Source organism: Salmo trutta, chromosome 30 (assembly GCF_901001165.1).
Source record: "Salmo trutta chromosome 30, fSalTru1.1, whole genome shotgun sequence".
In the NCBI taxonomy this organism is placed as follows: Eukaryota; Metazoa; Chordata; class Actinopteri; order Salmoniformes; family Salmonidae; genus Salmo; species Salmo trutta.
The window spans coordinates 18,336,649-18,362,046 of record NC_042986.1 but is presented as its reverse complement, the minus strand read 5'-3'; the positions used below and the strand labels follow the sequence as shown (position 1 = coordinate 18,362,046).

At 42.1% G+C, this 25,398-nt stretch overlaps 1 protein-coding gene across 1 annotated transcript; it reads right to left on the bottom strand.

Moving 5' to 3' along the window:
- Window positions 1–3,822: 3,822 nt before the first annotated feature.
- On the bottom strand, window positions 3,823–25,110 carry LOC115168164 (calcitonin gene-related peptide type 1 receptor). Its single transcript, XM_029723172.1, has 13 exons — window positions 24,773–25,110; window positions 11,236–11,290; window positions 11,009–11,159; window positions 10,246–10,353; window positions 10,019–10,131; window positions 7,309–7,400; window positions 6,881–7,007; window positions 6,552–6,705; window positions 5,718–5,778; window positions 5,485–5,551; window positions 5,050–5,268; window positions 4,858–4,899; window positions 3,823–4,679 (listed from the first exon to the last, which is right to left on the bottom strand). The coding sequence occupies exons 2-13, from the start codon at window positions 11,284–11,286 to the stop codon at window positions 4,416–4,418; spliced, it is 1,449 nt and encodes a 482-aa protein (XP_029579032.1). The 5' UTR covers window positions 11,287–11,290; window positions 24,773–25,110; the 3' UTR covers window positions 3,823–4,415.
- Window positions 25,111–25,398: the final 288 nt, after the last annotated feature.

Sequence of the window (25,398 nt, the reverse complement as noted above, 5' to 3'; positions counted from 1 at the left end):
CATCAGACCAGAGGACATCTCTCCAAAAAGTACAATCTTTGTCCCCATGTGCAGTTGCAAACCATAGTCTGGCTTTTTTATGGCGGTTTTGGAGCAGTGGCTTCTTCCTTGCTGAGCGGCCTTTCAGGTTATGTCGATATAGGACTCGTTTTACTGTGGATATAGATACTTTTGTACCTGTTTCCTCCAGCATCTTCACAAGGTCCTTTGCTGTTGTTCTGGGATTGATTTGCACTTTTCACACCAATGTACATTAATCTCTAGGAGACAGAACGCGTCTCCTTCCTGAGCGGTATGATGGCTGCATTATCCCATGGTGTTTATACTTGCGTACTATTGTTTGTACAGATGAACGTGGTACCTTCAGGCATTTGGAAATTGCTCCCAAGGATGAATCAGACTTGTGGAGGTCTACAATTTTTTTTTCTGAGGTCTTGGCTGATTTCTTTTGATTTTCCCATGATGTCAAGCAAAGAGGCACTGTGTTTGAAGGTAGGCCTTGAAATACATCCACAGGTACACCTCCAATTGACTCAAATGATGTCAATTAGCCTATCAGAAGCTTCTAAAGCCATGACATCATTTTCTGGAATTTTCCAAGCTGTTTAAAGGCACAGTCAACTTAGTGTATGTAAACTTTTGACCCGCTGGAATTGTGATACAGTGAAATATAAGTGAAATAATCTGTCTGTAAACAATTGTTGGAAAAATTACTTTTGTCATGCATAAAGTAGGTGTCCTAACCGACTTGCCAAAACTATAGTTTGTTAACAAGAAATTTGTGGAGTGGTTGAAAAACTAGTTTTAATGACTCCAACCTAAGTGTAAGTAAATTTCCGACTTCAACTGTATATATGGGTAGAATCTACTGTACACCAAAACCAATTAGCTAAGGTGCTGGATGCAAAATGCTAAGCTGGAGAAACAGTCAGATGCTAATTTATTTAAATAGAGGCTAAGTTTTTGGTCAATCGACTTTCAGAGAATATTTGTAATAACGGAGCTGTGAGTCGGGAAGCAGGTGCAGGTGAAACATTTAATAAAACAGCGAAACCAGTAACGAGACAATTCCATAAGGCCACACGCCGGTAAACAAGAACAATAACAAGGGCTGAGAAAAGATAAGGGAGTTACATATAAAGGGGAGGAAATGATGATGGTAATGAAGTCCAGGTGTGAATCATGATTAACAGGTGTGCGTAATGATAAATCCAAGGACCGGTGGTTAATATTCTGGTGATGTTGTTAAGCCGGAGGGGAGGAGCAGAAGAGGATGTGACAATATTCCCACAAACAATTATGGAGTGCAACTCTTCACGTGGCACGGTAGGCCTTATGTTCATCGTCTTCAATATCTGCAACAAATGGGAACATCACCCAACTAAAGACCTACGTCTGGAACGTCAATTACCTACATTATGTGGACGCTTCATGAACTGCTCTCAACCTGTACTAATAGCGTATCATAGGGAATTGCCATTACATCCAATTTAGGCCAGCATTATTTGTAAGGTTCATGTGATCAAGTATTTACTTTAGGCTTCTCTCCACATTAAAAAAAGCTACCTCATCTAAGACACAGAGCAGTAACACCAGCCCGTAAAAAGTAACTTTAATTTCTATCAAGACAGGATTGACACAGGCCCTTATCCACCTAAGATGAAAGGAGTCTGTAAAAAACACCAGCCCATTTTTAATAGCAATCTTTATGGTTTGCAAGAAATATCCCCTTTCGACTTGCAAGTTTAACTAAAGTAAATGAGTATCCGTTTTTAACCAAAGCTTTTCACTCCTGGTGGTCTTAGTTTAATACATTCTGAGCGAGTCAAACCAACATTATAAAAAAAGATTATTTTTTTTTACACTTAAAACAACATAATTTATTTGGAAGTTAAAGTGGAATGTTTTTCATACACTGCATAGTACATTCTCCCCACTACACACAGAGTATGCACAGTTCAACTGCAGCTCAGCGGTATAATACATGTATCCTCTTTGATTTTTCAAAGATTGTGTATAGCAACTCAATAAACAAGATTTGCTAAAGCATAAGAAAGTAACACTGGATAAAAAGTGTTGTGATAGACATAGGGCATCCCTCACAGGTCCTCCTATTAGAGATTCAAAGCACACAGCCACACTTTTTTCCTCATTGTGTTGTATTCCTTATACACTGTCATCTTACTTGCCTCAGAGAACTTAACATTCAGCAGTCAGAACTATGCCAAGTTAAGCAGTCATTTCATGTTTCGGAAAAGGCAAGCTTATGTAACACATTTAAATAAGTTACACATCATTAAAGTGACATAAAAAAGACTGATCCAAATCTTTACAATATAGCCTTAGCAGTGTCAGAGTAATAAAAAATTCAAATTAAACGACACCAAAAATTCCTAATATTCCAACACTTACAGTGGCAAGAAAAAGTATGTGAACCCTTTGGAATTACCCGGATTTCACCATAAATTGGCCATCAAATTTGATCTGATCTTCATCTAAGTCCTAACAATAGACATACATAGTGTCTAATAACACCCACATTGTATTTTTCTTGTCTATATTGAATACATAATTTAAACATTCACAGTGTAGGTTGGAAAAAGTATGTGAACCCCTAGGCTAATGACTTCTCCAAAAGCTAATTGGAGTCAGGTGTCAGCTAACCTGGCGTCCAATCAATGAGACGAGATTGGAGATGTTGGTTAGAGCTGCCTTTCCCTATAAAAAAACTCACAAAATTTAAGTTTGCTATTCACAAGAAGCATTGCCTGATGTGAACCATGCCTCGAACAAAAGAGATCTCAGAAGACCTAAGATTAAGAATTGTTGACTTGCATAAAGGTGGAAAGGGTTACAAAAGTATTTCAAAAGCCATGATGTACATCAGTACACGGTAAGACAAATTGTCTATAAATGGAGAAAGTTCAGAACTGTTGCTACTCTCCCTAGGAGTGGCCATCCTGCAAAGATGACTGCAAGAGCACAGCACAGAACGCTCAATGAGGTTAAGAAGAATCCTAGTGTCAGCTAAAGACACAGAAATCTCTGGAACATTCTAACATCTCTGACGAGTCTACGATACGTAGAACACTAAACAAGAATGGTGTTCATGGGAGGACACGGAAGAAGCCGTTGTTGTTCCCAAAAAACATTGCTGCACGTCTGAAGTCTGCAAAAGTGCACCTGGATGTTCCACAGCGCTACAGGCAAAATATTCTGTGGACAGATGAAACTACAGTTAAGTTGTTTAGAAGGAACACACAACACTATGTGTGGAGGAAAAAAGGCACAGCACACCAACATCAAAACCTCATCAACTGTAAAGTATGGTGGAAGGAGCATCATGGTTGGGGCTGCTTTGTTGCCTCAGGGCCTGGACAGCTTGCAATAGTCGACGGAAAAATGTATTCCCAAGTTTATCAAGACATTTTGCCAGAGAATGTAAGGCTGTCTGCCAATTGAAGCTCAAAAGAAGAAGTTGGGTGATGAAACAGGGCATTGACCCAGACCAGAAGTAAATCAACAATAGAATGGTTTCAATAGAAGTCCTGACCTCAACACAATTGAGATGCTGTGGCATGACCTCGAGCAGTTCACACCAGACATCAAGAATATTGCTGAATTGAAACAGTTTTGTAAAGAGGAATGGTCCAAAATTCCTCATGACTGTTGTGCAGGTCTGATCCACAACTACAGAAAACGTTTGGTTGAGGTTATTGCTGCCAAAGGAGGGTCAACCAGTTATTAAATCCAAGGGTTCACATACTTTTCCCACCCTGCACTGTGAATGTTTACACGGTGTGTTCAATAAAGACAAACGTATAATTGTTTGTTTTATTAGTTTAAGCAGACTGTTTGTCTATTGTTGTGACCTTGATGAATATCAGATCATTTTATGCATAAATCCAGGTATTTTCAAAGGGTTCACATACCTTCTTGCCACTGTATATACTGTCTAATAGGCCCACAGGAATTGATTACATCAGACACTGATCGGCACTGAAGGCCAATATCAAACATTGCCAGAGATAGCCCTCTTTATTGGGTCATTTTATCACTGGGATTGTTACATAATATATTGTGCCTAAGGCCAAGGCCAAAATCAGCAACAATGAAAAGCTACAGTGAAATGTATATACATCTGGTGGCAAATAATTGTCTGTAAGGTTTCAACTGGACCCTGTAAGCTGCTCATTCATTATCAGATGTCTGTATATGTGTTTGCATGTGTATCTTGTACACATTTGTGTGTATATTTCTTACCACGTGGGTGATCCAACATTTACAATGACACAAAAAGGTCATGGCCCCCATTTTCTGCATTGATCAATTGTCTGTGGCCAATCTGTGAGTTTAGTGAGCCTGTGTCACAGCATCATGTGATGGTGCTTATGGGTAGTGACAGTGCTGTGCTATCAGATGTCCGTGGTCTCCAGGATCCTGGGCGTGTCCATCTCCCCGTTGGTGCAGCGCTTGCCGTTGCTCTGTCCATTGGCTCGGTAGTGCACACTACCACCTGGCTTAATGATGGTGTTCCCCTCAGGAGCGGTGAGCTCTAGGCTAACTGTAGCACGACTCGTCTCGGTCACAGAGGAGTTGGTGTGGTAGTGGGAGTAGGAATCTGTCCATTTCCACACCAGCTTAGTCTGTGCCCATTTCCTCCTAAGACATGCCTGCACCTATGGAACCAGACACTGAGTATTTTAAGAGCAACATAAATGCTAGCTTGAACATTCTCAGTAAATACTGTCAAACAAATATAAGATTTTCTGGATGATAATGATTATATTATTAAATAGAAATGTAAATTGTAATAGGTATACTGAGCTTAATCATATTTAAGATGCTGGCACTTACCTCTGCATTGTAAAAGCAGAATATAATTGCGACCAGGAGTCCCTATTTAAAAAAAAAAGTAATTCAGTGAATATTGAGTGTGGAAAGGTTATACCAATGTTTTGAATACATGACACATACTGTATGCAGGCTAGTTATATACATTTAGGTTAGTATAGAATGGAACTGTGAGCAGCACCATCCAATCCATACCTGGAAATGTGTAAAAATGTTCATGATGAACTCGTAGATGGCCCTAGCCTTACGTCCCTCTGGCCTCCAGGGAACCAGGATGAACTGGGCTCCCAGCAGAGGTATCAGGATGAGAGTGGCTCTCACCACCTTCATATAGGCATTAGACTCTGCACTGTGGGTCACCTGAAGCTTGGTGATCAACACACGCACTATATTGAGCAGGAAGAACAGGTTCACCTGGAGAGAGAGCGAGAGACAGAGAGAGACAGAGAGAAGAGGAATAGAGTGAGTGAATTGAGTGATTGCATTCAGTGATCGATTGTTTTCCATGAGCAATTGGCTACTTGCAATTCAAACCCAATATTAGATGAAAAGCATACATTTTCTGTTTGAGAACACTTTGGTTGCTATTTCTGCTAAATGTTTTTGTTTGTTTTGGTAGTGCAGAATCACCAGCAGGGCAGCATGGACAGGCCCATGGATGATGTAGAGCAGGTGTGTGTCGGAACTGATCCAGCATCTGGGAGACAAAGAGACAAACCTGAGCTCAACTGAGACAGAAACATCTGATTCTGAGTTTAACTGAGATATCAGTAACTGACAATGTTCTAATGCAGTATAGAGCGCAGAATGTCAATCTCTGCCACTAATATGCACTGTATTCAGAGGGAGTTGTGACACATTACCTGTCATCATAGAAGAGCCCACGGGCCACAGCATGTGTGATGGCAGGAATGATGGGGAAGCCTGGGAGAGAGATGGAGTTCATGACTGTCGAGCGTCCATAAGGCCTTCATAGATATGACATAACAAATAGAGCTTTCCTCGGGGACCCCCAGACATTTCACAATTTTGTTGTAGCTCTGAACTAGCTCACCTGATTCACCTATTCAAGGGCTTGATTAGTTGACAAGTTGAATCAGGTGTGCTAGCTCTGGTATAGATCGACTGGGGGTCCCCGAGTAGAGGTTCAAGAACTGATAAAGCACAGGCGGCACCTTATTTGGGGAGGACGGACTCATGGTAATGGCTGGAACTGAATAAATGGTATATCAACCACGCAGTTTCCATGTGTTAGATAACAATCCATTCACTCAATGTGATAGAGATATGAAAGCATAGAAGACTCATTGCACATTATGTAAGGGGAACTGCACCTCAAGGCTATGCCCAAACACTACATCCCAACCGTTCCGTCACCTCTGGTCTCTTAGCCCTCCCACCCCTACGGGAAGGCGGCTCCCGCTCGGCCCAGTCAAAGCTATTCTCTGTCCTGGCAGCCCAATGGTGGAACAAGCTTCCCCCTTAAGTCAGGACAGAGGAGTCCCTGCCCATCTTGCGAAAACATCTGAAAGCATCTTAGATAATCACGGCACCCCAGACGTCTGATAAATTACTAAAATGGCAATGTAAGTAAATTATGTGCTAGGGGAAAAGGATGGTCAAACAACAATGTATATCAGATAGCAGAGCAGGACACAGCAATTTGAACAGTGAAAAATAAAGATGCAGTCACTCACCCCAACCCAGGACATAGTACCAGCCCAGCTGCTGCTCTCCCACAAACACAGCCACGATGATGAGAGTGTGCAGGTAGATCCCCTCACACAGCATCCAGAAGTAGTTGGATCCAAACGTATACTGGTTCAGGACTGCCAGGATCTTGCAACCAATCTGAGAGAGAACAACACAGGGAGAAGCCTCAGGACAGGGGTTGTTTTTGCTCATATAAAATGCTAACTTTAAGTTGTCACTGGCACTCATTTCCACACATCGTGGAGGGTAGCACCTCAAAATGTTCACCAACCAGTAGCTATTCACCCTGATGGCAGAGATGCACAGTACTTACAGGGTTGCTGGCCCCCAGCTGCTGGTTGTTGGCTACAGCAGAGAGCCAGATGACGGTGCAGATGGAGTTGAAGATAAAGGACAGGAACATGTTCTTATGGAGGGAGTTCCTCTGGCAGCTCAGACTCCTAATGGGAGGATTAGAACAGAAAGAGAGGCACACTTAGGAAACAAACAAATGTGTAACTGTCTACACTGGCTCGTATAGGGTCATAGGAAAGCGCAGTCTTTCATTTGACTATGTGAATTAATTGGGCAATGTAGGGAACAACCAAAGACCTCTGTTTAGAGTAGAGGGCTCTGGTGTAGGAAGAGCAATACAAACAGAATCACTTTGATTAGAGGATGTAAAGTGAAAAGGTACACTAAAGTGACATTCAGAGCACAGTCTATCTGGTGGGTCCATAGAGGAAACAATGCATGACTCACTTGAAGTAGGAGAAGATGCAGAGTGAGATGATGAGAGATACCACAGACAATCCATGTCCCACAATGGCCAAGTAGTACAAGCTAAATGCAAACTGGGCAAGAAGGGAAAGAGGAAGCATTAATTCCCTTCTTTAACCTGGTAAACTCAGACACCATCTTGAGGTATTTTCTAAACGACACATAACATGTAAACTCCCTTCCTTCATTAGATACATTTAGACTTCAAAAAGTCCAAGAAACGCATGCCTAGTATTGTTAGGAAAGGTAAGAACCGTGGGATTCTGATACAGGTGTACAGCAACAACGTTCCCAAAATTGTCCACATGTTAGGGAATAAGAGATTTGAAAGTCTAGGTTTGAAATAAAATATGTCATAATTACCATTCCAAAAGGATACTTTTTTTTTGTCATATCTTTTTCCTAATGCTGGCACTCAAAACATGTGCAAATTCCTATAGTAAGACAGCCATTTTAAAAGTGCAACGTGCCATGCCTTCTTACAGGAATGCTATGCATACAGTGCCCTCAGAAGTTATTTACAACTTGACTTTTTCCACATTTTGTTGTGTTACAACCTGAATTTAAAATGTATTACATTGAGATTGTGTCACTGGCCTACACGGCATGCCCTATAATGTCAAAGTGGAAATATGTTGTTTAGAAATGTTTACAAATTAATTAAAAATGAAGTGCGGAAAAGTCTTGAGTCAATAAGTATTCAACCCCTTTGTTATGGCAAGCCTAAATAAGTTCAGGAGTAAAATGTGCTTAACAAGTCACATAATAAGTTGCATGGACTCTTGAATGACTACCTCATCTCTGTACCCCACACATACAGATAATTGTAAGGTCCCTCAGTTGAGCAGTGAGTTTAAAACTTAGTCAACCACAAAGACCAGGGAGGTTTTTCAATGCCCTGTAAAGAAGGGCACCTATTGCTAGATGGGTAAAAAAAAAAAATGAATATCTTTGAGCATGGTGAAGTTATTAGTTACACTTTGTATGGTGTATCAATACACCCAGTCACTACAAAGTTACAGGCGTCCTTCCTAACTCAATTGCTGGAGAGGAAGGAAGAAACCACTCAGGGATTTCACCATGAGGCCAATAGTGACTTTAAAACAGTTAAACATGGCTGTGATGGGAGAAAACTGAGGATGGATCAACATTGTAGTTACTACACAATACTAAACTTAATGAAAAGAGTGAAAAGGAGGAAGCCAAAACATGCATCCTGTTTGGAATATGGCACTCAAGTAAAACTGAAAAAAATGTGGCAAAGAAATTCACTTTATGCCCCGAATACAAAGCGTGATGTTTGGGGCAAATACAACACAGTCACTGAGTAACACTTCATATTTTCAAGCATGGTGATGGCAGCATCATGTTATGGGTATGCTTGTCATAGGCAAGGGCGTTTTTTAAGATGAAAAGAAATAGAGCTAAGCACAGGCAAAATCCTAGCGGAAAACCTGGTTGTCTGCATTCCAACAGACACTGGGAGACAAATGTACCTTTCAGCAGGACAATAACCTAAATCACAAGGCCAAATATACACCAAGAGGATATTGAATGTTCCTGTGGCCTAGTTACAATTGGCTAAAATCGGCTTGAAAATCTATGGCAAGTCTTGAAAATGGCTGTCTAGCAATGATCAACAACCAACTTGACAGAGCTTGAAGAATTTAAAAAATAATAATGTGCAAATATTGTGCAATCCAGGTGTGCAAAGCTCTTAGCCTTACCCAGAAAGACTCACAGCTGTAATCCCTGCCAAAGGTGATTCTGACATGTATTGACTCAGGGGTGTGAATACTTATGTTAATGAGATATTTCAGTATTTCATTTGAAATAAAATTTGCAAACATTTCTAAAGAATGTTTTCACATTGTTATTATGGTGTATAGTTTGTCGAATGGGTGAGAAAATTTCATCCATTTTTAATTCAGGCTGAAGGCACTGTATAAGGAGAAAGCTGAAGTCATAACATTTTCACTGATGTAATCAACTCATGTCAGATTCCCAGTTCGTCCACTAGAAGATCACATGACCACTTGAAACTAGAGGCGTCTGGTTTGGGTAGTACCTCACAGTGCGAAAATGGCTGAACGGATATCCAAGCCTGACATCTTAAAATGACCCAAAAGTTATAATTTAAAAAAATGTAACACACAGACATGCAAAGGAACTTCTAAGTTATTTTCCGATTCATTTTTCCCCATTGGAAACAAGTGAGAGATCAACAGCGAAAATGGAGGATGTATTCAAGGTCATGACATATTAAATGTGGATGGAAAAGAAATGCATCGCATTACACTGACCACCAGGGTGTACCCTTTCCATTTATACATTTTTTTTGCACTTTTGTTGACTTGACCTAAATTACATACTCTATTACTATGACCATAGCACAGCACATGATTTATGGCCTATGGAAGGATTCTTATGACATCGCCAACAGTAAGATTTGATTTTCCAAAAATAGAAGTGCTGTAGCTTTCAAAAGATATGCCACTTTCTATTTTCTGACTGAAATTGACAGAGTGGGTAGCAGTTAAGCTCCGTGGGCCCAAAACAACCCTCAGAGTTTAACAGGTATTAACTAAATGAACACAATAGAGAGATGAACTTAAAAACAATCACTAAATTGAATAACAAAAATGTCTAAGCCACTGTCAAAATTACTAAACAAGTTGGCTTAGAAGTATACCGTCAGTTTGTCCTTAGTGTACATCTGACACTGGGTGTAATTGGACCAAATACGGTTGCTCTCAGGGTGACGAAACCACTGTCCGTCCGAGTTGCACACTTTAGTCGCTTTCTCTGTTTGAATGGACACAGGGAGAGGATGGATGTCACAAAACACTTCAGGTAAGGCATCATTAAATATCAAGTCAGTTTAATTGTGATTGTTACATGTGTGGCTGGCTGGTTTACCCGAGGGGTCAAAGTCCTGGAAGTACACAGGGCAGAGCTGCATGGCCGTGCCAGGTGCAGAGTCATCCCAACACAGCCAGCCGTCCCACGTGCGGTTACAGAATGTGCCTGCAAGGGGCGACAACAGAAGAGTAGCTGTGTACAGTATTATAGTAATGCAACTGTTTCATGTTTAAAATGTTTAGGATCATTGCCTTTGTTGAACTGTTTATTATATCATGGACATAATATAAAGAGAGTGACATTGTTAGTGATATTAGAACTTCTAAAAACCTAGGGCCTAAAAACCTAGAGCTAAATCTGTCACCATAAAATACAGTGTTGAGGCATTTAAGACAAACTGAAAACAACAGCCTCTTATTTCCTGTGAATGTCATGCAAAAGCAGAGTAATGAAAAACAGATCAAAAAAGCAAACACCTGTTAAATGTTTAAAATGTCTCTTCAAAATGTACTACGTTAAATAGTATAAATGCATTTAAAACAGAAACAGCTACATGTGCAAACAAAGATCACTTTAAAAAACAGTCCTAGTGAACAATACAATGACGTCTGTGTCCAGATTGTATGTACGGAAATAAGGTGCAAAATAGCATTTCAAAAGCCTCTATTTAGTGAGGTCGAGACACAGGGGCAGCTTGGAGACAAAGACCACTTCCCTTCTTTCAGACCTGAGGGTAGTCACTTCCCTTCTCCCCATTTCTCCCCTGACCTGCACCAATCCGCTATATTGTATGTGTGTGCACATGTGTGTAGTGCCTCACCAGCTTCATTGCGTGGTGGGTCAGAGATGATCTTCAGGTAGCACTCAAACTGAGCTGAGAGGATCTGGCTGCGGGTCACGGTGGTCGACAAAGGAATGTTGGGCACCTCCTCGGATGCCAGCATGGTCCCCACATCTTCACAGTGGCATACCTATTGGATGTTTAACAGCTCCTTTTATAGTTTCTAATCTGATAAAAACACACACATATTCAGGAGTCTCTCTCACCTCAACGGCCAGTAGTAGCACCGGAAGCCATAGCGCTGGGATCCTCCACATTGTTCTATATGGGACAAAGAGAGGTGTTGCCAGTGAGCATAGGTGAACTACAGTGGCTTGCGAAAGTAGTCCCCCCTTAGGCATTTGTCCTATTTTGTTGCCTTACAACCTGGAATTAAAATAGATTTTTGGGCGGTTTGTATCATTTGATTTACACAACATGCCTACCACTTTGAAGATTAAATATTTGTGAAACAAGACAAAAAAAACTGAAAACTTGAGGGTGCATAACTATTCACCCCCCCAAAGTCAATACTTTGTAGAGCCACCTTTTGCATCAATTACAGCTGCAAGTCTCTTGGGGTATGTCTCTATAAGCTTGGCACCTCTAGCCACTGGGATTTTTTCCCATTCTACAAGGCAAAACTGCTCCAGCTCCTTCAAGTTGGATGGGTTCCACTTGTGTAGAGCAATCTTGAAGTCTTACCACAGATTCTCAAATTGGATTGAGGTCTGGGCTTTGACTAGGACATTTAAATGTTCCCCTTAAACCACTCAAGTGTTGCTTTAGAAGTAAGCTTAGGGTTATTGTCCTGCTGGAAGGTGAACCTCCGTCCCAGTTTCAAATCTCTGGAAGACTGAAACAGGTTTCCCTCAAGGATTTCCCTTTATTTAACACCATCCATCATTCCTTCAATTCTTACCAGTTTCCTAGTCCCTGCCGATGAAAAACATCTCCACAGCATGATGCTACCAGCACCCTTCACCTTGGGGATGGTGTTCTCAGGGTGATGAGAGGTGTTGGGCTTGTGCCAGGCATAGCGTTTTCCTTGACGGCCATCTGACCAGAGTACCTTCCAAATGTTTGGGGAGTCTCCCACATGCCTTTTGGCGAACACCAAATTTGTTTGCTTATTTTTTTTTCTTTAAGCAATGTCTTTTCTGGCCACTCTTCTGTAAAGCCCAGCTCTGTGGAGTGTACGGCTAAAAGTGGTCCTATGGACAGATACTCCAATCTCCGCTGTGGAGCTTTGCAGCTCCTTCAGGGTTATCTTTGGTCTCTTTGTTGCCTCTCTGATTAATGCCCTCCTTGGGTTTTAATCAGTCTGAGTTTTGGTGGGCGGCCCTCTCTTGGCAGGTTTGTTGTGGTGCCATATTCTTTACATTTTTTAATAATGGATTTAATGGTGCTCTGTAGGATGTTCAAAGTGTCTGATATTTTTTTTATAAGCCAACCCTGATCTGTACTTCGCCACAATTTTGTCCCTGTAACGCCCTGGCCATAGAAAGGTTTTTTTTGTTCGTTATTTTGGTTAGGCCAGGGTGTTACATTGGGTGGGCGTTCTGTTATTTTTTCTAGGTTGGTTTGTTTCGTTGATTTTGGCCGTGTGGCTTCCAATCAGGCACAGCTGTAGTTTGTTGTTGCTGATTGGGAGTCACACATAAGTAGCCTGTTTTTTCCTTTGGGGTTTGTGGGTGATTGTTTTCTGTTTCGTTCATTTTTGACCAGACAGGACTGTTTGCTGTCGTTGCTGTTTAGTGTTTTGTTTATAGTGGTTCATTTTATTAAATATTCAAAATGAACACACATCCTCCGCTGCACCTTGGTTTTATTACGACGACAGCCCGTACAGTCCCTGACCTGTTTGGCGAGCTCCTTGGTCATCATGGTGCCGCTTGCTTGGTGGTGCCGCAGACTGGGGCCTTTCAGAACAGAGATTATATATCACATACACAGATCATGTGACACTTAAAGTCCACCTGTGTGCAGTCTAACTAATTATGTCATTTCTGAAGGTAATTGGTTGCACCAGATCTTATTTAGGGGCTTCATAGCAAAGGGGGTGAATACATGTGCACGCACCACTTTCGTTTTGAATTTTTTTGAAACTCTTTTTTTTCATCACACCAATTTGGACTATTTTGTGTATGTCCATTACATGAAATACAAATAGAAATCCATTTAAATTATAGGTTGTAATGCAACAAAATAGGGAAAATGCCAAGGGGGATGAATACTTTTGCAAGGCACTGTATGACGAGAGGAATCACAAGCATGGAAGTAGTAGAGGGGAGCGGCTGTATTTCTAACTGTGGGATATACTTCTTTCTACGGTCTGGTTCATGGTAGAAATTATTTGCAGCAAGCTCTCTTTGAAGGGACCACTCAACAGTAATTGGCCATACTATGAGGAGACAACAAAAAGACATGTTTGTTTATGTGTTTGTGCTGACGGAACACACATTGCAGGGTCTCAGAACAGGATGTCCACTCAAAACAGGTCACAGCACCAGTCGTTCCGCCCATGGTCAGGGAACATGCATATTTACAATACCAAGAAAGACGAGGATGTTTATTTGAAGATCGCTGAAATCTGATGTAAAAGTATACAAAGCTTGTCCCTCATGAAATCCACACTCTTCTTACAAAATGTTAATTCACTAACCCAGCAAAAGAAACCTTTTGAATTATAAAGCACAGTCAAATTCCAGCTGAAGCAGGGACATAGAAGTATTGATCTTTGAGTACTACGAGACATATGAAAACATATTTTTAGTGAGTTATTAAAAAATGATGAGCGTAAAACATGAGCAAAGGGAGAGAAAGACAGGAGGAAAAGAGAGGATAGAATGTGGAATGCTTTGGAGCTTTGGGGGAAGACTGTTAGTAAGGGAGGATGAGTCACACACCTCCAGCTCTCTCTCACTCATAACCCCAGGTTCTTTGGAAATGTCATAACTGTCAATGGTCACACAGAGATGGGTGTGGATCACAATCTAAGAAGGGAACCACAGCATCTTACTACAGCTCTGCTCTAGATATCTTGTAAATTGTCTTTGACCTTTTATCTGTGACCATGGGTGTGGGATAGAGAGATAAGAGAGAGAGAGGAATACAGAGAGAGAGAGGGTAAGACCGGGTACAGAGGCAGAACACAAGCCCCATGGCTGACCCCTATGGCAGGACAATCCACAGAGGTACACGGTTGGCCCAGAAACGCAATACACTGGTGTAGTCTATATATAGGGTCCTCTCTCTTCAATGGCTTGTCACCTGATCAAAGTCCCAGGAGGGACACGGGTGTCACACTTATTCAGTAATGTTCTCATACAACACCCTTTCACAATCAAGCAACGTTCCCATTCCCTTTCAGTCTGTAAAACTATTATTTGCCTCCTATGCCAAGGAAAACAAACACACTGAGTAAAAACATTTTCAAAAATTTAATAATTTGTAGTGGTAATATGATTTTTTGTCATTTGTTAACAATACAACTAACTATCACTTAATCAAACTGCTCAAAACTGATGAACCAAAATTATGTAGTGCCTAGTTAACGTATATAGTTTGATAACTGCTAAACGCTGTCAATTTCTATAGTTTCACTTCACAAATGTATCAATTTGACATCCATTTATGTTTGAAGGTAAAACCAAATCTATGGATAAGGCTGTAAATACTACATCATTCTCCATCGGGCAGTGTGCTGAGGTAGTCTATATATAGGGTCCTATATCTCTTCAATGGCTTGTCACCTGACCAAAGTCCCAGGACGGACACTGGTGTCACAAGTGCTCAGTAGTGTTCTCATTCAACGCTATACAACACCCTTTCACAATCAAACAACTTCCCATTCAGTCTGTAAAACTGGTATTTGCCTCCTATGCCAAGGAAAACAAACTGAAATGAGAACTGTAATTACAGTCTGGTTGTTATCATGAACCGAGTAGTAATGAGCAGGATATTACATCCTGATGATAACAATTAATCAGACTTGATTCACTATATAAAAAATGTCAAGTGTCACATGACACACGAGCCCTAGAGAGAGAGAGAGAGAGACGCACACAAGGAAATCAGATTGTTACAGAAATTAATACCTCCTATTGACATACGGGGAAAATTAAACAAAAACAAATAAACTAAATTGCTATTTGGCCCTAAAAAGAGATTATAAATGATCAGAATAGCTCTACTCTGTCAGAAATACAAAACAGAGACACAACATGACCAGATACAAGCTCAGTGACCACCAATACAGTACCACAGAATGAGTAGTAATACCCATAAAACCTAGGGGTCAAACAAGGAAATGATTCCAATTGTTTTTCCACCATTCATTTTTCCTGTAGGAGATTTTAGAAACACTTCAAATAAGGGCTGTTTCTTGTAGGCTTACCCTGGCGTGATGTTTTGATAACCTTGTAAATCTCTCTAGGTGACTTTTATCAATATATGTCTGCATTTATCCCCCCAAAATTAAAAGCTAATTAGCTGCTAATGTGGCTATCATAAAGAACTGCCATGATGATCTGGATGAGACTGCCGAATCGAGGAAAATGTAAGAATCTCTGGATTCTAATGTTAACTACATTTAGTAATTAATAGACAACATTTCTTTAAAAATCGACAAGTGTCTAAACTGTCTTGTCCAAGTTTAAAATTGACACAATACCTGTTAGCAAAGGTGTCAGCTAGAGATTTATTTTACCTTTATTTAACCAGGTAGGCTAGTTGAGAACAAGTTCTCATTTACAACTGCGACCTGGCCAAGACAAAGCAAAGCAGTGTGACACAGACAACACATGGAGTAAACAATAAACAAGCCAATTGTCACGTCCTGACCAGTATAAGGGGTTATTTGTTATTGTAGTTTGGTCAGGACGTTGCAGGGGGTATTTGTTTAGAGTGTGTCAGGGTTTGTTGGGCTATGTGTTTATGTAGAGGGGTGTTTGTTTAGAGTGTTCTGGGGTTTTTGGTAATTGTTCTGGTTTTGTATTTCTATGATTTTCTAGGTTGTGTATTTCTTTCTAGGTTGGTATGGCTCTCAATCAGGAACAGCTGTACATCGTTGTTGCTGATTGGGAGTCATACTTAGGTAGCCCTTTTTTCACCTGTGGTTTGTGGGAAGTTGTTTTTGCACTGCTGTGTTTAGCCTGCAAGACTGTCAAGCTGTCGTTCGTTTTCTTGTTTTGTTATTTAAGTGTTCAATAAAAAGTTTAATATGAGCACTCAACCCGCTGCGCCTTGGTCTACTACGTACGACACCCGTTACACAATAAACAAGTCAATGACACAGTAGAAAAAAAGAAAGTCTATATACAGTGCGTGCAAAAGGCATGAGGAGGTAGGCAACAAATAGGCCATAGGAGCGAATAATTACAATTTAGCAGATTAACACTGGAGTGATAAATGAGCATATGATGTGCAAGTAGAAATACTGGTGTGCAAAAGAACAGAAAAGTAAATAAAATAAAAACAGTATGGGGATGAGTTAGGTAGATTGGGTGGGCAATTTACAGATGGACTATGTACAGCTGCAGCGATCGGTTAGCAACTCAGGCAGCTGATGTTTAAAGTTAATGAGGGAAATAAAAAAAATTCTCCAACTTCAGCGATTTTTGCAATTCGTTCCAGTCACTGGCAGCAGAGAACTGGAAGGATAGGCGGCCAAATGTGGTGTTGGCTTTGGGGATGATCTGTGAGATATACCTGCTGGAACGTGTGCTAATGGGTGGGTGTTGTTATCGTGACCAGTGAACTGAGATAAGGCGGAGCTTTACCTAGCATAGACTTATAGATGACCTGGAGCCAGTGGGTCTGGCGACAAATATGTAGCGAGGGCCAGCCGACTGGAGCATACAGGTCGCAGTGGTGAGTGGTATAAGGTGATTTGGTAACAAAACGGATGGCACTGTGATAGACTGCATCCAGTTTGCTGAGTAGAGTAATGGAAGCTATTTTGTAGATGACATCGCCGAAGTTGAGGATCGGTAGGATAGTCAGTTTTACTAAGGTAAGTTTGGCGGCGTGAGTGAAGGAGGCTTTGTTGATGACATGCAGGAGCTTGCAGGGATTTGTAGTCTTGCATGAGGTCTACTTTTAATCTAATTAGCATTTTCAAATCTGAGAGTAAATAGAGCTGAATATTGATAAGACACTTTGTCCGAGAGAGATTTACATGGTTATCAAAACGTCACGCCAGGGTAAACCTACACATAACACAGACCTAATTGTAAGTGTTTCTAAAATTCCCTATGGGAAATGATTGGTGGAAAAAAGAATGGAACCATTTCCCTGTTTGACCGCTAGGTTTTATGACACTTCCACTGTGGGGCTTTATTGGCTATAGAAAAAGGGAGACACAAAAAGACTTGGCTACCCAAAGAGGAGTGTGTATGTAGTCACTGCACGACATGGGAAGTAAAGATAGATGCACTTCTTCCACCATTAAAAAATATATGTTATTCAGAAAGAGAGTCATTCTTCGAAGAAAATAGTCAATTTATTCAAAAATAAATTATTAAACCCAGAGGAAAAATGTTAAATACTCATGGACGAAGGAGCGTTGGCTCCTCTTGCAGCCAAATATGTATTTGCCACTCATTGCCTGACACTGGGCCAATTGAGATATTGCGCGTGATTAATACATTTCAGTTAATTACTATAGCTCTCGCCCTTGGGCCAATCAGTGTCATTTTGTAAATGCCGGATCTCTATGGCAAGACACATAATTCATCCAAATTGAGTCAAAATCGGAACAGTGCTGTCTGAGGTATCGCGTGTGACGAAAGTACAGACTGAGACAGATCCAGTCTCCTCCCAAATTAAGCAGTAACACTCGCTATTATTATTATCCCAAATTGTAATGATGGTAGTTGTATCACTAATATAGTGGCGATGATAATAGTAGTAATAGTGTTAGTAGGTAGAAATGATAGCTAGTAGTGATAATAGTGTAAATAAGTGGTTGAAGCATACATTTTTGTAGTAATAAGTGGTTTGTTATTTTTCATGAGAGCGAGAGAGACATTTAGTAATTGTCGATTGACAACTACACCAAACTAATTAAATAAAGACAGCACTTCAAAAAGTCTATTTCACACGATAGCCTGCTGGATTTGCGAGAACTTTTCTTTCATTTTGATTTCGGCATAAATGAAAATGTCGCACTGACTTGTCCACGGATTTATGTTTCAGCATTGTTTCAATGAAGAGTACGGCGTTTGACGAGCCATGTGCGACATACACACAGTTACAAGCCTGCTAGAGTTAGCGGCAGGTGAACGAGCAATATCCACCGCCGTACTGTAGTATGGATAAAGCCTGAGCTGGAATGGGAAGTTAAGTGAAGCTGGCTAGCTTTAGCAGTATACCTCTCAGGCGCCTTGCGAGGCTATTGGCCCCTTAACCTGAGCCCTAATCTAGGTTCAGCAGAATGTCAACTCAAAACAAAAAGACAGTGTTAAAGCTAGAATCTTTAGTTGCTGCATCCATTTTTTTATGATATGTATACCCATTGATTCTTAAAAATATATATATAATTTAAATGCCTCAGCTTAGTTAAACTGTCATAACCCATCAGAACCTAAAACATGAGCTTGTTTTACTCCAATGTTTGTAAACAATGTGAACAAACACTGTATCATGGTCATTCCTTGCATCTTTAGCTATGTCTGTGAATTTGAGGTGACAGCTTTCTTATTGTTTCAATTAAGGATTCTAGCTTCAAGGAATGAATATTGGTCTACCAGCATCCCAGGTAGTTCACTTAATTCAAGATTTAATTGGTACTTATAATACCTGTAGTTAAGCAAAAATAAATGCTCTACACTATTTAGATGTATTTATTCACTGGTTTGCAGACCAGGACAAACAGTTTCAAGGTATGACTATATAAAAATGTAATTACTGCTAGAAACTGTCCCTTGACAACCACTCAGGAGGCTCTTCATAACCACCACAAATTCATGAAGTTGTCATTTCAGTCCAAGTCTTTTTAAGGCAGACGCAGAGCTATTCTAAGCTTTGATACAGGACCATCAAATCAAAGTACTTTAACTTGTTTTAAATATCCTCTTGGGTTACATGTAGCACTGAAGCGCTCTTTGCTAACCTCTATCCATGTACCATTACAGTGTATGGGTATTTTCAAGTTCATCCTTCCTTACATCATTTTCTACCAAAGAGTCCTGCCACTGGAAAAGTACAGATGTGACTACAGTGCGTCTTGAACATCTTGAATAATACCAACTTGTTTCAAGCAGACCACCATAGTCCCCGTGCCCAAGAAAGTCAAGGTAACCTGCCTAAATGACTATCGTCCCATAGCACTCACATCTATAGCCATGAAGTGCTTTGATAGGCTAGTCATGGCTCACATCAACACCATCATGCCAGAAACCCTAGAGCCACTCCAATTCACATACCGCCCCAACAATCTCTATCGCACTCTACACTGCCCTTTCCCACCTGGACAAAAGGAACACCTACTGTATGTGAGAATGCTGTTCATTGACTATAGCTCAGCATTCAACACCTTAGTACCCTCCAAGCTCATGACCTTGGGACTGAATATATCCACGCTACTGGATCCTGGACTTCGACGGGCCGTCCCCAGGCGGTGAGGGTAAGCAACACATCCGCCATGCTGACCATCAACACGGGGGCCCCTCAGTGGTGTGATTAGTCCCCTCCTGTACACCCTGTTCACCCACGACTGCGTGGCAGTGCATGACTCCAACACCATCATAAAGTTTGCTGACGACACAATGGTGGTAGGCCTGATCACCAAGAACGATGAGGCAGCCTATAGGTAGGAGGTCAGAGATCTGGCAGTGTGCAAGACAAAGGAGCTGATTGTGGACAACAGGAAACGATGGGGCTGTAGTGGAGCGGGCCAAGGACTTCAAGTTGCTTGGTGTCCACATCACTAAGGAATTAACATGGTCCACACACAGTGCCTCTTCTCGCTCAGGAGGCTGCAAAGCTTTGTCACTGGCCTTCAGATCCTCAAAAAGTTCTACAGCTGCACCACTGAGAGAATCTTGACTGGCTGCATCAACGCTTGATACAGCAACTGTAAGGCACCCGACCACAAGGCACTACAGAGGGTGGTGAGTAAGGCCCAGAACGCCACAGGGGCCAAGCTCCCTGCCATCCAGGACCTATATACTAGACGGTGTCAGAGGAAGGCCCCCAAAACAATTGTCCGACTCCAGCTAACCAAGCCATAGACCAGTCTCTCTGCTACTGCACGGCAAGTGATACCAGTGCACCAAGTCTGGAACCAACAGGACCCTGAACAACTTCTAACCCCAAGCCATAAGACTGCCAAACAAACGCTGCTAGATAGCTACACGGACCATCTGCATTGACCCTTTTTTTAACAAACTGTTGCACTGACTATGCACACACACCCCAACATACGCACACATGGATACTGACGCCAAAAACACCCACACACGCTGCTGCTGCTACTACTACTGCGCCACATATGCTGCTGCTACAGCTGTCTATTATCTATCCTGTTGCCTAGTCACTTTACCCCTATCTACAGTATATGTGAATAGCTACCTCAATTACCTTGTACCCCTGCACATCAACTCGGTATTGGTACTCCCTGTACATAGCCATGTTATTTTTACTCATTATTGTTATTCACTGTGTATTTATTCCCTGTGTCACTATTTCTATTTTATCTTTAAGGACCCCTAAGTAAGCATTTCACTGTTAGTCTTCACCTTAACTACCACAGTCATGTGGTAAGACCCTTCCTTTATGATTTGTTTAACCTAGCTGTCACTGTGTCACGCTCGTCAAAATAAGTAGACCAAGGCGCAGCGTGCATAGAGTTCCACATGTTTTAATAAATGAAACTCACCAAAACAAATAGATGGACAGCTGCCTCTGATTGGAAACCACACTCAGCCAAAACAAATAAATAGAAAAACTAGATTGCCCACCCCACAAAACACCTTGACCTAACCAAACTAGAGGAAAATAAACGTCTACGGTCAGGACGTGACAGTACCCCCCCAAAGGTGCGGACTCCCGGCCGCAAACCTGAACCTATAGGGGAGGGTCCGGGTGGGCATCTATTCTTGGTGGCGGCTCTGGTTCGGGCGTAGCCCCCACACCACCCGCTGATCCCCCCGCTTCTGTGTCGCCGGAGGAACCAGACTGTGGATCATCGCCGGAGGCTCTGAACTGCCGACTGCCACTGAAGACTCTGGACTGCAGGCCGCCGTCGCTGCAGGCTCCGTGCCATGGATCGCCGCTGCAGGCTCCGTGCCATGGATCGTCGCTGCAGGCTCCGTGCCATGGATCGTCACTGGAGGCTTTGTGCCATGGATCAATTCTACAGGCTTCTTGCCATGGATCATCCCTACAGGCTCCGGGCCATGGATCATCACTGGAGGCTTCGTGCCATGGATCATCACTGGAGGCTTCGTGCCATGGATCATCACTGGAGGCTTCGTGCCATGGATCATCACTGGAGGCTTCGTGCCATGGATCATCACTGGAGGCTTCCTACGTGGAGCTGGAACCGGTCTCACCGGACTGGGGAGACGCACAGGAGACTGGGTGCACAGAGCAGGCACAGGGTATACTGGGCCGTGGAGGCGCACTGGAGGTCTGGAGCGTATGGCTGGCACAACCCGTCTTTGCTGGATGCTCAACCCAGCTCGACAACTGCAGGGCGCAGGCACAGATCGCACCGGCCTGTGAGTGCGCACTGGCGACACAGTGCGCATCACCGCATAACACGGTGCTTGCCTCGTCAGTCGCTCCCCACGGTAAGCACGGGGAGTTGGCTCAGGTCTCAACCCTGACTCTGCCAAACTCCCCGTGTGCCCCCCAAGACATTTTTGGGGCTGCCTCTCAGGCTTCCTTCGTTGCCATGCCTCCTGATCTCGTCGCTGTTCCTCCCTCGCTGCTTCCACCTGTTCCCATGGGAGGCGATCCCTTCCGGCCTGGATCTCCTCCCACGTCCAGGATCCTTTGCCATCCAGGATGTCCTCCCATGTCCACCTCGTCTTCCCCGTAGGCGCACGCTGCTTGGTCTTCTTGTGGTGGGATCTTCTGTCACGCTCGTCAAAATGAGTAGGACAAGGCATGCGTAGAGTTCCACATGTTTTAATAAATGAAACTCACCAAAACAAATACAGACGCAAACGAAACGTGAAGTAATGGTGTGCTCACAGGCACAACACAAAAACAAGATCCCACAACTCAAGGAGGGAAAAGGGGCTGCCTAAGTATGGTTCCCAATCAGAGACAACGATGGACAGCTGCCTCTGATTGGAAACCACACTCAGCCAAAACAAAGAAATAGAAAAACTAGATTGCCCACCCCACATCACACCTTGACCTAACCAAACTAGAAGAAAATAAACATCTAAGGTCAGGGCGTGACACACTGACCAACCAGCACCAATATTTCCCTGAGCAGTTTGCCGTTTCCTTTCCCAGTTCTCTTTTCTAACTTTCATTCAGTTTTATTAATTCCTTAGACATCAGACCTTGATGACTACTTGGGTACTAAATCTCCACCCACACGTTAGTAGCATCTTTAACCATTTGACTAGAAGAGATGCTAATCATGCATTCCATATTTTATGAAAATTATTTGGATTTCCCAGCTCCTTTCTGACAACCCCATGACCCCTGAGAGCAATGCATCTTTCTGTCCTTTAGGGCAGGGTTTCCCAAACTCAGTCCTGGCCCCCCCCCCCCCACATTTTGTTTTTTGTCCTAGAACTACATAGCGGATTCAAATAACCAACTTATCATCAAGCTTTGATTATTTAAATCAGTTGTGTACTGCTTGGGCAAAACACAAAACCCTGCTTTAGAGGCACATTTTTTGAAGGTGGCTCTGACGCCAATTTGTTGTTTCTTGCCACAGAATGGTGGTAGTTGAGTTTAGGGACAACCTCTACACATAATTTCCCCCCCTCTTTTGCTTACTGTAAGTCAGGCTGTCATAGCTCACTTACTGTAACTCACTGAGAAGCCTGTTTATTTGTATTACAAAGGGGCTGCGGAGAGCCTCTCCGAATCCCAGGAAGGATTAAGTATGAGGAGGCCTCTCTTCCTCTGTTGTCCTGGCACTTCCACCCCCCCTCGCCCAACAACCACAGGTTAAAAATAAGCCATTGTTAGCCTACACCTACACAAAGACCTAGGGTTTTAGAGGGAAGTAAACTTTGAACTTCCATCATTAGGCATCTGTAATATCGTTTAACTTTTTTTAAACATATAACTGCCAGGAAATGTGACTTTGATAAAACTAGAACAGTTATGCTATACACGTCAACAACATACTGTGTGTAGGCCAACCTCAACTAATGTATGGACCACAGTGAAAAGTCTACTATGACATACGGTAGTTAGAGTATTCTTTACTTTTACTCTGACTGATTCCATAAATCTCTGAGTCAATTTTTGTTTTCCAGGAATTTTCATAAAGCGCTCTATTGGTGAGTGATTATGGACTTTTTCCCATAGCTGGATCCAGAAATAGTTTTCCAAGCTTGGAGCCATGCCATACTGTTTTGCCAGAGAGAGAGAGAGAGAGAGATCAGACCGTCCACAACAGTTCCCCAACACACTGTCCCATCACTGTGATACCCCAAACAAACACACTCTCCCACCGACCATGGTGCCAGTAGGACTGGGTGGACATACTGCACCCACTCCAACACATACAAAAATATGATCCCTATTTTATGATCCAGATTTTGCCACCAACCCCCCCCCCCCCCCCCCCCCTCCACTGATATCTGTAACACTGGCAGAGCAGGTATGACATGTTTCAGACCTCCTGTGGTTATATTACTTAAAGGGTTTATGCCCCCGCAGTTTATATAACAGCCTGCTAGTCAAAATAATCCATAGGTAACATTAACCCCTGGTCCCCTTTCCTTCCACTACCCAGAAAAAGCAGTCAGTTCGGCACAGGGTCTTGGCATGATTGCAAAAGGGTTTTGGACTAAAGTAGCAGGCACAACACATACCACTCAACAGCTGCCTGGCAGGGGCAGTGTGTTCTAGGGCAAAGATATGTTGGAGGGCTGGGACTCCTGAACAGAACCATTAAAACCAGCAACACAATATGCACAAATAGAACAGACCTGGAAACACCGCAAGTTGCTTACTTACTGATAGCCTTTGATGTGAAGCCTTTAACGTTACATTTAAGTGACATACAAAACAGTCACGTGCAGTATGTAATTATGAAGGCACAACAGTCAAGGATATTCGTAATTTAATATCACTTCCATCCTTTGTTCTTAGAAAGCCAACTTGTTGCAATAACCACGACCGCACGAACGCAAGCACATACGAGCGCACACAAACATTTAGATTTTTTATTTAAATTTATACCCTCCAAATTCTCCAAACAAGGCAACCAACTGGCCAGGGCGTGTTTGTCATGCAACCTGTTTGGGTGGGGTTACTTGGAGACTGCGCGTGCATTAGTGTCCAAAATGTGCCCATATGACCAAATGCATTTTATTTGTCTAATTGATATTGTTTAGTTGATAGGCTATTTATTTTTATTTTCTTAAAATGACACGGAATTCTATTTCGCTGGGCATGCATAGGCTAATGACAGACAATCGCGTCTATGACAGTAACATAGATGTCACATTCTGTAGCTTACAAAAAAATATATATGGTCTTATAGTGTGTAAAGCAAAAACATTTGCAGCTACAATGGACATCCTCTTGGAAAATATGTAAAAATACACATACCTTCAGAATTTGTTGGATGCTCTCTACTTTCCAAAATCTTCCCACCTTCACATGTTCCAGTGTAAACGTCTCAGAAACTGTGTCCAGTCCGCACCAAAGCGTTGAATTGATAGCCGCGATTGTTGAGGGCGGTCCGTCTCAGGGTTTTAGGGTTTTTATAATCAACATGAAATTTGGATTTCAGTGCCTAACTGGTTATTTCCATGATTGAGTCAGTGTTTACATTTTTTGAAGCAATGCTTACACTGGTCCTACCACTGTAAATTAGTTAGTCTGCAACTGACTGTTGACATTAATGACATGTCAGTTGTCTTGCCTGAGTCTTTTAGACTAGCAAGCTGCTGCTTCATTCAAATGAAATAGAAAACGCATGATTTATTGCTGAGGAGGGTGTTATTTTTTGTAGCAATTTCATGCGTTCCCAATTACATAAACATAGGCCTTGGTTGTCACTAGTTACCACATCCACTGAGTAAAAATTGTCTTGGCCTTTTTTGTAAAAATTCATGAAAGCAAAAATGTGCTTTTTGGTCTTAAGTTAAGGTTATGGTTAAGCATACGGTTAACAGTGTGGTTAGGGTTACGTTTAAAATCAGATTTTAAGAAGATAAATTGTAGAAATAGGC